Raw genomic sequence first — 12,446 nt, 5'->3', positions numbered from 1 at the left:
ACTCTTTAAAGTGTCACCAGCATACCAAATCTGATTGCTTTTTAATAGGAACGTGGTGGGAGTTTTTTGTTTTCCTTAGGAAACGGGATAAACGGTCAGTAAAGCTTATGGTAATGAGTCCACACACAGTAGATGCTCTTTGCTCCCATTCCCTAATCTCAAGATTAAAGACAAAAATCCCGTCGTAACTATTGTCATTCCTATACACACATGAAGAGTCCATGGTAGTGGATTGAACAAGCAGTGTTACTGACAGGAGACCAGGACGTGTAGGACCTTTTTATTCTGTTAAAGAGAACTGACTAACGAAGGCTCCACAAAACAAGATGTTAGCTGGCTTGTTTTGCACCAAAATGGCCGAGATTATTTCAAATACGATTCATTGGAAGGTTGCTTTTAAAACATTGTGTGTTTGCTGGTGCGGATCTTCTGCAGGTCAGACACTAAAAGCTGTTGGTATATATTTACGAATCTTTTCACAAGTCAGTAAGTTACATTTTGAATTTCAGCCTTGAAGGAGTCTCAAAATATTCCTTCACTCTTCACCATCCCAAGGAAAGCTGGCAAATGTTGTTAACAAATTGAAATTTTCAGAATTCATGGCCAGTAGAAGCTTGGTCAGTACATTTCAGTTCAACTTCTCGTGCAAACTAAACTGTAAGGCATTGATTTAAGTGTTATTGAAAGTTTTATTCAATTTAAAAGCATATGTTTTGAGATGGGTTTTTCTTTGGAGGAGGAGGAGGAGGCAATAGGGATGTTCATTTTAAGAGAACTCCTGGAGTGACTTTGGATGATGGTGATTGTTTTCAATTAATGGCAGCATATGTTTCTTTGGTTTTATGTAAACGCTTAATAATTTTGTGGTTCATTTATCGTTAGGTCTGGTGTAAGGTCCTAACTAAATAGATTGTTCTAAATTAGCTGATGGTTCAAATTAACTTGCTTCCAAAAGCTAAATCGTCTTATCAAATCCTAGAACTTCAGCATCTTCCCTTTTATTTCTTACATTAGAAAGTGTAAATAGGAAGCCAAGGAAAAAAGAGAAGCTTGTGCGGAATCAAACACTGCTTTTGGGAAAACAGTCATTTTATGATCCTGATTCTCATTTATATAGCAGAGACAATGCTCACAAAAAGACTATGAACTATTATTTAAAAAAATTGAGAAACAATAATGAATAGCAGCTAGAGTACTGTGTGTAGTTAATTAAATAACAAGCGTCACGCGGTCATTAACATTTGACTAATGAAGCATTCATACTGGGCCAGATTCACTCTCATGAATGATATCCCAATAAATAAAAACAATAATAAAATACCCTGATTTTTTAGGGTCTGCTTACTCCCACCTTCATGTACTCATGGAAAGTCGTGAATGCGCTTCTTAAATAAATTCATCGTAATGGTTTCCACATTTGGATTTTTCATGGAAAATGGATGAGCTAAATCTAAATTCTACTTATTTTTGTAATTAATGAAATAGATTCATTACTAAATTAGTGGCTTGGAACAGGTTGCCCAAGGAGGCTGTGGATGCCCCATCCCTGCAGGCATTCAAGGCCAGGCTGGATGTGGCTCTGGGCAGCCTGGGCTGCTGGTTGGCGACCTGCACACAGCAGGGGGTCGGGACTGGATGAGCGCTGTGGGCCTTTGCAACCCAGGCCAGTCTGGGATTCTGTGGTTACCTATTCTGGATGCAAGTGCCTGTGCCTAAACTAGGTCCAAAACGAAATCTGCTGATAATGGTGAATGAACATTATCAGGATGAGAGGTACTTAAGGATTTTCTTCAGATGATGCATAACTGTGAGAATCCAATTTAAATATTAAATAAATACACATTTCAAAGAATATTTTTATCTATCTGTTCTTTTAATCCATCTATCCATATCTCTGTTCATAAAATTAAAAGAAATACTCTATTTTTTTTTTTCCTGGCTCAGTCTTTTCCTTTTACTTACATGTGAACCCCCACACATGGGGTGTTTTATTTTTAAACAGATTCTGTCACTGATTTTGACTGTAAATTTGGGACAAAATGTAAATCTCATAAAGAAGGGAGTGCCTTGCTGTTTGTGTCTTGTGGGCAATGTGGTGATGCTCAGTTTGATGACTGAATGCCTTTCTTGTAAGATGCTGAGCTTAACCTCATCCATGAATGAGTAAAGAGTCAGGAGAAGTGTTTGGAAGAATGCTTTCCAGAAGACATAAAAGTATCCTAATATTAACCTGGTATGTAAAGGTTTTGATGTACAGCCAGATGGAAACCACAGAAAGGTGTTACAGTGTCCCCAATCAGAAAAGTGAGGGAAGTTCAGTCTTTTTCATATATTCATAAATCCCACATCACTTTTTAAGTGTGGTAACATCGTTTATCCCAAAATATTTTAGCGTTTTTGGAAAGCTCTGGTAGAAGATAGCTGTAAATGTAATGCATGCTTTTAGAAAATTCATGATGATGCTTACAGTAACAGAAAAAAATATTTTCCTGCAGAAATCAAAGGTATCCCATGAACTGGAAATGTTTCGTTTACTGGTTCCAACTCCACATTTCAGACTCACAGTAATAAATTTAGACAAGGAATTTGGATGTGATATGGAGCTGATTCAAATAAATAGAGTATGTGGAGATTTTGCATATGTTCAAAGGGAAATATTAGAGCAGTGGTGAGTTCCTATAAGGAGGTCACTGTTATTTATTCCTCAAGCAGTGAGATCGTGACTACTGGGAATTATTCCATTAATTTTGTTATTGTCTACGAGGTTCCATTTGCTTTCGTTCTTTAGGATTCCCTTGAAATTTTTACATAATCTTAAACTGTCTTGCCAGCTCCCTTCCTGCTACTTATCTGCTCTGTTAGCTTTCATTTTTAAATACTTAGAGAAAGATGGAGAGAGTTGACACACGCCCAGAGTACAAAGCTGCCTTTGTTATATGGTTTCGAGGGCAGAGCAGGAACCAAATTTACTGAGTCATTCTTTGGACTTGGCTTTTGTGTTGCTCTGCTGGCAAAGCTATCCTTCAGTCACGGGGTTCATCCGGCGTTTCATACATGTCTGTAACGTAAGGGTTCCATCACTGATGTCCACAGCTAATGAACTACTGGGAAATTCACAGATGTGATTCATCTGACCTATTGCTAACGTCTGTTTCAGGAAGAAGTTGGTCTTTGAAAGTACCTCATTATCTTTTTGACTAAAAGAACTTCAGATGACTAATTAATATGCTGTAGATGTCCTTCATCAAATGAATTCTTTCTTTTGTCCTTAAACAGAAAATATCTTGATTTTTTTTAAAGCTACTTTGATCTTTATTTGTTACCATCCACAGCAGAACATCTCTATTAAAATAGAAATCATCTTTGTGGGTCTGAAAAAGACCTCGTGTTTTCTTTTAATAACGAAGATTCGAGGAAGTTTGCACTCAAGTGAGCTTGCATAAACAGTGTTACATCAAAGGCCTTCTTTGTAATGCAGGTTTGTTCAGATTAATGGTTACTGCAGAATGTATGGTATGTTCTATAAGAGGTGGGTAAAGATGATAAAAACCTCCCGTGTGTCTGTGCTTTATAGCCAAATCAAGTTTAGTGTTACAAAAGCTATTGATCTTTCCCAAGGGGCGTTTTTATTTTCTGTATAAAACTCTGAGTGAGATTAATCTTTGAAAATGCTCACTCATGAACACCTTTTTCTTTTGTTAACCAATTCAGGCCATTGTTGGAAAAGTACTTTTTTCCTTTACGTAGCAGAAATCTTCAGATAGTGGTAATTCTCAGAGAATTTCAAGATTATAAGATTTCAGGAGAATAAGAATGTGTTTTCAGCATATCATAGAATCCTTAAGGTTGGAAAAGACCTCTAAGATCATGTAGTCCAACCATCCACTTACCACCAATAGTATGAACCAATGCCTGTTTTCAGAGAATTGTTCATAAATTGTTCAACAACATCATAAATTGTTCAGTCTAATCTTTAAAAGATGCTGGACTCCAGATGAAATGCTGGTAGAATTGAAGCCAGTAGCAAAACTATCTGACTTCTTGCAAGCCTTCCAATATTGAACCCTTCAAAATTTGCTTTATTTCTTCAATTATAGTTGCAGCCAGAGGGCTTTTTCTTCTCTCTCCAGAAGTTAGTTACTTAACTCCTTTTCGCAATAGGTGCACCATCAGGAGGTATTTAGTATGGAAATCAGGAAATCATGCCACAATATGAATACGCAGGCAGTTTGGGAGCCAACATCCTTGTCATTAACGTTGATGCCAAACACAGGGGTGTCCAACCATGCCACACACCATTTTCAAATGTTCCAGCTTAGCAGCAACTCAGCACATTTCCTCCAAACACTCAATAGTTGGTAAGCAAGTTAACATTTGGCTTCTAGCCTCTCCCCCACCACAAAGACCTTGATATCTCAAGTGTGACAGCTCTGAAATGGAATCAGAATAAGATTATTTTTCATCCTGGATGGCAGCTGACAACATTGAACTCTTTACTTTTTCTTTCCTGTCTCTCTGTAGTCTTCCTTTTTAATTCTTCATGCTGAAAGAGAGATAATGCAACACATTTTTGGAAGACTAAGCATAGATGTACTGTGCCAGGTCCTATCTGCTGCATCCTTCAGCATGTTCCAAGGAAAGCATGTGAAGTATTTTCAGTCTGCTGTGCACCACATAACTCAGCTTCTTAACTACTTAGAGTGACTAGTACTACTGTAAAGGGAGTGAAAACTACATACATCCATATATATTTAATACATTTTGATAAACTGGTGGGATGGTATAATTCATGCCATTTCTTTAATCAAGTTTCAAGTTGAGATTGCTTTAAGGCAGCATGGCAATAGGATTTCACTGTTTCTTCGTGTAGGAATGACTCTCAGCAGACTTGCTTTTATACTGATAAAATAGGACTTCAGTTCTGTTGGAGTGCTGCTCCTTTCCAGAAGAGAATCTGGAGAATTTCATATTTATAAAATTTAAGCTTTTTGTATTTAATGTGTCTAAAATGATAGTTGAAAGAATAAAGTCTGTGGGAAAAGAGCAAATGGGTTTTTTTGTAGATTTAAACGGAAGCATGGCATACAGTTTATAGCATTTTCTCAAGTTTCCCATGTCTTCCCCCCTGTATTGGCAAAACTACAAAATGCTCATTCTGCCAATCTGTCAACGATTGTAAATTACTGCTACACTGATTGACAGAGCTTCAGTCCAATCACATCTTGACAACTTGATACCTGGACCAACAGAAACTTCAGTGAATTTCCAAATCTGGTACAGAGTAACCCTGCACATCAGTACCCCTGGGTCCCAGCTGGCTGTGCAGCAGCCCTGGGGAGCAGTGATCAGCAGCAGGTTGCATATCAGTCAGCAATATATTCTCATCGTAGCTGAAACAAAGCTCTCAGTGAGCAGCAGTAGGGGAAATGTGCCTGTCAGGCTGGAGGAAGTTGTCATTCCTTTCTACCTGATGTTACTGAGGCCAAATCTGGAATGCAACAGCCAGTTTTTTGGATCCTTCCATTTCAAAGAAATCTTGAGAAAATGGAGCAGAAAACTAGTATTAAACAAAAGTCTAGTATTAAATGTGGGGGTTGGCCTCTTCTCCCATGTGAGAGGGGTTGGACTAGAGGAAATGGTGCCATGGGAGGTTCAGATTGGAAGTAAGGAAAAACAACTTCTCCAAAAGAGTGATCAGGCGCTGGAATGGGCTGCCCAGGGAGGTGGTTGAGTTACAATTCCCATTTGGGAAACATCTAAATGTTGTACTGAAGAACATGAGTTAATGGGGAAATATTGGTGTTAGGTGGGCAGTTGGACTGGATGAGATGGAGGCCTTTTCCAACCTTGGTGATTCTGTGATTCTAAGACTTTGCTAGAGTGAGCCATGGCTGACTTGATCTAGTGTAGGCAAGAGTCCTCTGTTAGACTGGACTGTAGAGCAGAAGGAGGTCTGCTGGATCTCAGACATCAGTTCTATGAGCCAGCATGCTGATGTGTAAAAATCTAAGAAAATTATGTCACATGTAGAGAAATTGAGTCCATTTGATTACCTACCAATGGTTATATTATTTATTTCATCATTATCTGAAAGTGTCCAACTAGTAATTTGTGACTGGCAAGACACAAATGATTGCAGAATGTAATCCTATTGCATAAAAAAGTTACACTTTAAATTATTTGAATGTGATCTCTATTTAATACTGAAATATTTGTTAAAATTAGATGCTCTTCAAAGATGTAGAATAATGTCTATGTTTCTATGATTCTATGTAGTAAAGTTATGCAAGAATTTTATAACTGAATTTTAGTATATTATGTGAGAAGTGTCCTGTACTATGCAGAAGATCAGATTAGGTGATCCTGGTGGTTCTTTCTGTCTTGAAAAATATGACTGAAATAATTCAGAGGCAAAGCAGATCTCTTGCTGGAATAGATTGGCTGAGAAGTTTTACTTATCTGAAAGAGCAGCTCCACAAAATGTAGTCAAGATGCCAGAAGAATGCATAGAAGTATTGGAAGGTACTTAAAGGGAATGTTTTCTATCCGGTTGATGAAGAGACAGAATACAGCAAAAATGATTGACTGGGTAGAGATGAAAAGAAAGAAGGAAAGAGGGTGTGTTTCTGAATGGCAGGTGGTTCCATTCACAGTTAGATTGAAGGTGATGTCTGTCAATGAGGTCTTCTAATTGATGGATTGGACTGTCATAGAAGAGTGATCTAAAAGGCAGAGAACAGAGGAAGAAACAGTATTTGAAGTACTGATTTTTTTTCTGATATTAGAAAGTTTTAAGGCCAAATGTTGGTTGCGTTGCCTGTCTTCAAATACTCTCAACAGCCCTTTAATTTTCTGCTAAACCAGACTAATGGACTCTGCGAATTTCAGCTCATCAAACGCAGAGGAGATCAGGGACTCAGGGAAAAAACTGTGTGTGTGCTTTTTGTTTGTTCGTTTGCTTGTAATGCCACCACAGCTGTGCTTCACCTCCTGCATTCACGGGGTCTTGAGCTGTATGGACTAACTGCAGTGCCGTCAGCCTCTCCTGACACTGCTCTGTATTCTGATCTATAGTTCTGCTCTTACCAGGTTTAATGGTTTCTTTTATGTTTGGAAGATAGTTAAATTTTTTTCCTTGATGTGTAAAACAAATGGTATAGTTTCCTTGTTGAAGAGACTTTGATTCAACTGTCTTCATCTGAGAAGGATAATTGTTCTCTTTAATCTAACTACTGCTTCCTGCCCCCAATATCTGAACAGTTTGATCTCTTCTAGAGACCAGATCCTTACCCTGTGAAAATCCACTCTGCACCTCTTGAAGTAAGCCAATCTCAGGCGTGTGCTCATTCTTAAATCCAGTAGTGAACATTTTAAGCCACTTTTCTTAAACTCTGATTTACTTTCTTCTCCTATAGCAGAATCTTAAACTGACAGTGGACACACTCCTCTGAGAATCTTAACTCCTGGGGCCAATGAGAAGTCAGTGACTGTATTCCTGCATCTGAAATTGGTCAATGCACGTTTAATTTGGGGAGGGGTTACTGGAAGGCTGTGGCAGGGGCACTGTGCTGCTATAATCTCTGTTGTGGAATGCAGTTCTTACTGGAATAAGGTTCATCATGTGCTTCTACTCTTTTGTCAGAGAGCAGAAAGACAAACACGGATGATGGACTCAGTCCAGTACGCAGAATTTTGTGAAAGTCGGCAGTTGAGTTTTTGTAAGTATTATAACGGCTGTATTGTAATCAGATGTTCAACTGTTATTTCATGTCGTAGAGAAAACAGCAGAACCTCGTGCTCCTTGAAAGCACTTTTGTTTTACCCACAATTATACAAGTATAAAACCAAAACCAGAAAAATAATTAAAAAAAATACTTTGTCCTCATAATTCCTGGGAACGGTTAATTTTGCATAGTTTCAGGCTATCTTGCAGAGTATTTTCTGTGAAGATTTACCAGATTCGGATACTGGGCTGCTGGGAACTGCTGCAAAGATAGAACTTGTAAAGAGTTAATGGGCTGCAACAGCCAAGCTTGCCTGAGGTCTGTCATGGTGCTGGTACGGGCAGCACATTAATAACACGTCACAGTTGCAGGTCCCAAGGAATGCATTTAAAATTAGAGAAGAGCAGCAAGTTTTGCTTTTATTTCTGTATCCGCAGAGACACAAAGAACTTACTAAAGAGCCTTTTTCTATTTTAAGCTGTAAGCTCCTGCTGTGGAATTTATTCAACGTTGGCCAAATTCATCAGCATACGCCATTCCAACACTAATAACATGATGACAGAATTAGGGCTTTACTAGCACTGAAAACCAACTTACTAGAAGTACTTGTGGGCCGCAACTATAACGAGCTGCAAATTAATGGGCTTGATCATGTAGCAAAACATCATTACAGAGGCACTTAAGTGATGACTAAGGTTTAAGGTCAAATGTCAGACAAAGCGAGGTTAGAGAGCCCTTAAAAATCGTGACAAAACAGCACATGATCCGACACCACGCACTGAACACAATGGTGTCTTTAAATGAGAGACCTTATCTTGTTCTTCCTAGCAGGACACTTAAATTCAAAGAACGAGTGAGTCATTTATGACAAAACAAATGACACATTGGAAATACTGTTCTGTGTCAGCAAATGCCAGAAGACACTTTTTGTAAGCATTTATTTTGCTACCTCAGAATGTTTTGTGTGCTCAGTTGTGATTTGGCATCATACATCTGTGAGCCATTAGATGAGTGATACCTCAGATCAAGGTGACTTCAGCAAATGAGAGGTTTGTGATAGAGACGTTTTTAAAACCCCCAAATCGTCATCTGGAGAGAGAGCAAATGCAAATCTTAATTTGCAAAACAAATCAAATGTTGCTGACCAGGGAACTGTGATTTATAAAAAAAAAAACCCAGTGGTATTTTAATAGTGTTTTTAAATGACCGTATCTCTACACTTCTTTCTCACTGAAGTTCAGTGTCATTAAAGACTAAGAGAATTACAGTCCTTAATAACAGACTCATAACAAATTCAGTTGCATAATATGAACTCAACTGGATAGCACGTGGTAATGGCCAAGCAGAACATTTGTTCCAAAGTAACAGAAAGGTTATTTTTGCTAATTTTCTTTTTATTTTATTTAAAAATTGAATTTATTAATGAAAATTTATTGTTTCGAGTAGTAAACCCTTTTTACTGTAATATAAATGCATGAATATTATGTCCCAGGAGATCACATCTTGGACTTGAAGAAGTCTGTTCTGACAGTGTATGTTCCTGATTACAGCACCGCATCGTTCTGTGCTGCTTTAAAGGCAGGCAGAAGAAGAGGTCCACCAAAGGCTTAGGCACTGTGGGATCTCATTCCCTCCTAAAAAATAATCTGTATTGACATTTCTTTCTGTTCGATACCTGCCTTCTCTTTAGCTTTTTCCTCCTCAGTGAAGACCCTCTTTGAAGGAGCTGTTTTAGGTGAATACAGGGTATTCACTGCATGTGATTGTGCTGTCCTCACGAACAGCTCATATTGAGACCTCTGTATGACTACTTTCTGTCTGTCATCAGCTTGCCTGCCTTTGGCTGAAGTAAACTCATCCTTTTTTGTTTTTTATGTGCATTTCCATGATGCTTTTTAGGTTCCATTTGGGTATCTCTTTTACCCTCTCAGCAAGTCTCTCATGTTGCCTTCCTCCATATTTTTCTCTGTACTTTTTCCTGAGCAAACTCATCCATTAGCAGTGTGAAGCTCTTGTCTCAGTGTTGATCATTTGCAGATCTGCATTATGTCCTTACCTCCAATGCACAATTTAAAAAATACTCATCCACAAATCATGTTGGCTGGCTTGTCAGCACCTAATCCCCGCTCAGTACAGCACAGGACTTCCGACTCCTTCTTCTGTCCATCATTTGTCTTCACTTTGTTAACTCAATTATATCCTTTTTATCTGGGCTGCAAACCTCAGGTTTCTTCTAACGCCTTTTTCTGCCATTTGTCAAAGCTGCAATGCAATCCTGTTACTTCTTTCACTGTCATAACATTCCAAATCAGATTTATTCTGTCTTCTGTCCTCTGAGGTAGTTCGTTCTTCTGAAGTCTTTGGAACATTCTTCTCCTTTCTCCTGCTTATGGGTTTACAAAATGTTGTGTATGGAGCAGTTGCCTTTCCTCACTAGTTCCATTTTTAATTCCCTCTGTGGCCAATCGAATTACACTGACACTCTGTGTTACCTTCACGGTATTCCGCATTGTTTTGGCCTACCTGCCACTAACGTTTCCTTTTCCCCCCATGATTTGAATTGACAGCAAAGAAAGCATCCAAGTTTCGTGACTGGTTGGATTGTAGCAGCATGGAGATAAAGCCAAATGCGGTTGCAATGGAGATTTTGGCATATTTAGCCTATGAGACTGTGGCACAGGTAAGGGAGCAGCCTGGCTGAGCAATAACTAACAGGCACGAATTGGTGACTTTGGGATACGCTAACTGGGCCAAGCGGGTTGATTGAGTCCCTACCTGTCCTTCAGTTTGCTCTACAGCAAATGCATGCTGTACCATAGTCACCCATCTGATAATACACAATCAGAAATGTTTTCTAATAGAGGGGAGTGGAGTCCAGCACAAGCTTTATTCAAATCCAAACTGAAGCCACACACTTTGCTATGTGACCTTTGGCAACACGCTGAGGCTCATTCAAGCCGATTGCACAATTGGATTAAAAAGCAGGATTTCCTGGAAAACAAAACGTCACCTTAGTGCCAAGCCAAGCCCTCTTGGGTAGATAAATCACTCCGTATATTTACAGAAGTGGAAAAGAGAGGTTCCTTAGGCTAAAAAATCTCAGTAATTTTGTTTTCTACTGAGAAACACTAAGAATAATTTGCTTCAGCCCACTCCTCCTATCTCTTCTTTGTTACAATTGTGTTCATGATGCATAAACCAGTGTATTTATTGGCTGTTTTTGCCTCTGCAGTTGGTGGACTTGGCCCTTTTGGTTAAACAAGACATGACTCCTAAGGCTGGTGACCCATTCAGTCACGCCATATCTGCCACCTTCATACAGTATCACAACTCTACTGAGGTACATGTTGCTTTCTCACATATTTATATGATGATAATGCAAGGGAATGTGAATAAATCTGTTTTGTTATCGTATTCCATATAGTATTGTGTGTATTTGGTAGTTGTGTTCTATACAGGTACTGTTATTTGATAGCTGCATTCTACATAAGTTTTATTGAAACCTGGTATTAACATGGGCTTCTGCTGTGGAGTTCATTAACAGAGTTAGGGATGTAAGAAGAAAGGCATTAAATTCTTAGCTCCAAATGCTAAATTCTTAGCTGCATCTTTTTATTTAAATGTCACTTCTCTTTTCTTTGGTGGAAATTTCCTCTCTCTCTATTGAAGGCTCTCTCTACTGCATACTGAGAGATTAATGTTCATGTCCATACTTGTCAGCAGAAAGAAGAACAATAGGTTCTGCAAGGCATGCATTGCTGTGAAGCAGGTGTGATGGTAAACACTAGAATTAGCCAACAATGCTGTACTTCGTCTCTTCTAATAGTAGATCTGAGAAGGACATAACCAGTTTGTGATTTGATTCCATAACTGCTGTGGACGTCTTGTCTTCGTAGCCACATCTCTTAGGGCAGGCTGCAGGTGTGAAGACTGGCCTTGAGTCTCCTGAAAACACACCACCCCCTACGCCCACCCCACCAGCACCTGCAGGGCAGCAGCATCTTGGAAAAACACCGTCTGGAGCGCTGGGGAATGGAGGGATTGGGCAGGACTCTTCCAAATCTAAGCAGAGGAAAAGGAAAAAGGTACAGAAATATGAAATAAAGACTATATATATATATATGTATATATATATATCTTGAGGATATCATTGTGTCATTTATAATTATTATTATAATATTAATTCACATTAATTTTAAATTGTGTTACTGTCGGCATCAGAGTAGGGGCAAAAATACAGTCTAACATTATTTCTGTCAGAACTAGGGTAAGGCTTCTTAGTAATGCCAACAGATGCTGCTTCTAAGAGGAGCTCCTTCTCTACAGCTGCAGCACCACCCAAAATAACACCCCCTTCACCGACATAAACTGCAAGAGTTTGGAGGGTCAAAGTGTAAGCAAAGTAGGCAAAGAGGTTGTTGTGATTGCCTTGCTCTCAGCAGCCTTAGGCATCTGCCTTCTTTGCCTATAACAACTTTGCCTGACCTCCTTTATTTCTGTGCCAATTGGTTGCATTCAAGCTAAATATTTGTTTACTTTGCATAAAATACGGACATCTCATGTTCAGTCCATGAAATGTAAATATTACAATTCCTGTCTTCTGTTGTAGATCCTGGATATTCGGTGTTAGAGAGGTCTATGTACCTTAAAACCACAAGGGAAATAGATTTGATTAAATAAACTGGTTCGGAAGAACGCTGTTATTCCCTTAAGGCTTTTTTT

General features: G+C 38.8%; 1 protein-coding gene across 1 annotated transcript in view; it reads left to right on the top strand.

The window, feature by feature from the left end:
* The window catches only part of SUPT3H (SPT3 homolog, SAGA and STAGA complex component), a 38,995-nt gene that overhangs the window by 21,200 nt on the left and 5,349 nt on the right, over positions 1–12,446 (top strand). The window contains exons 4-7 of the mRNA XM_031552270.1: positions 7,643–7,718; positions 10,292–10,404; positions 10,957–11,064; positions 11,621–11,816. Of these exons, the coding sequence (XP_031408130.1) occupies positions 7,643–7,718; positions 10,292–10,404; positions 10,957–11,064; positions 11,621–11,816 (493 nt within the window). The remainder of the gene's footprint in view (positions 1–7,642; positions 7,719–10,291; positions 10,405–10,956; positions 11,065–11,620; positions 11,817–12,446) is intronic.

This window comes from Meleagris gallopavo, chromosome 2 (genome assembly GCF_000146605.3).
Source record: "Meleagris gallopavo isolate NT-WF06-2002-E0010 breed Aviagen turkey brand Nicholas breeding stock chromosome 2, Turkey_5.1, whole genome shotgun sequence".
NCBI lineage: Eukaryota > Metazoa > Chordata > Aves > Galliformes > Phasianidae > Meleagris > Meleagris gallopavo.
Note: the sequence above shows the minus strand (reverse complement) of the source record. Positions and strands in the feature narration are given on the sequence as shown.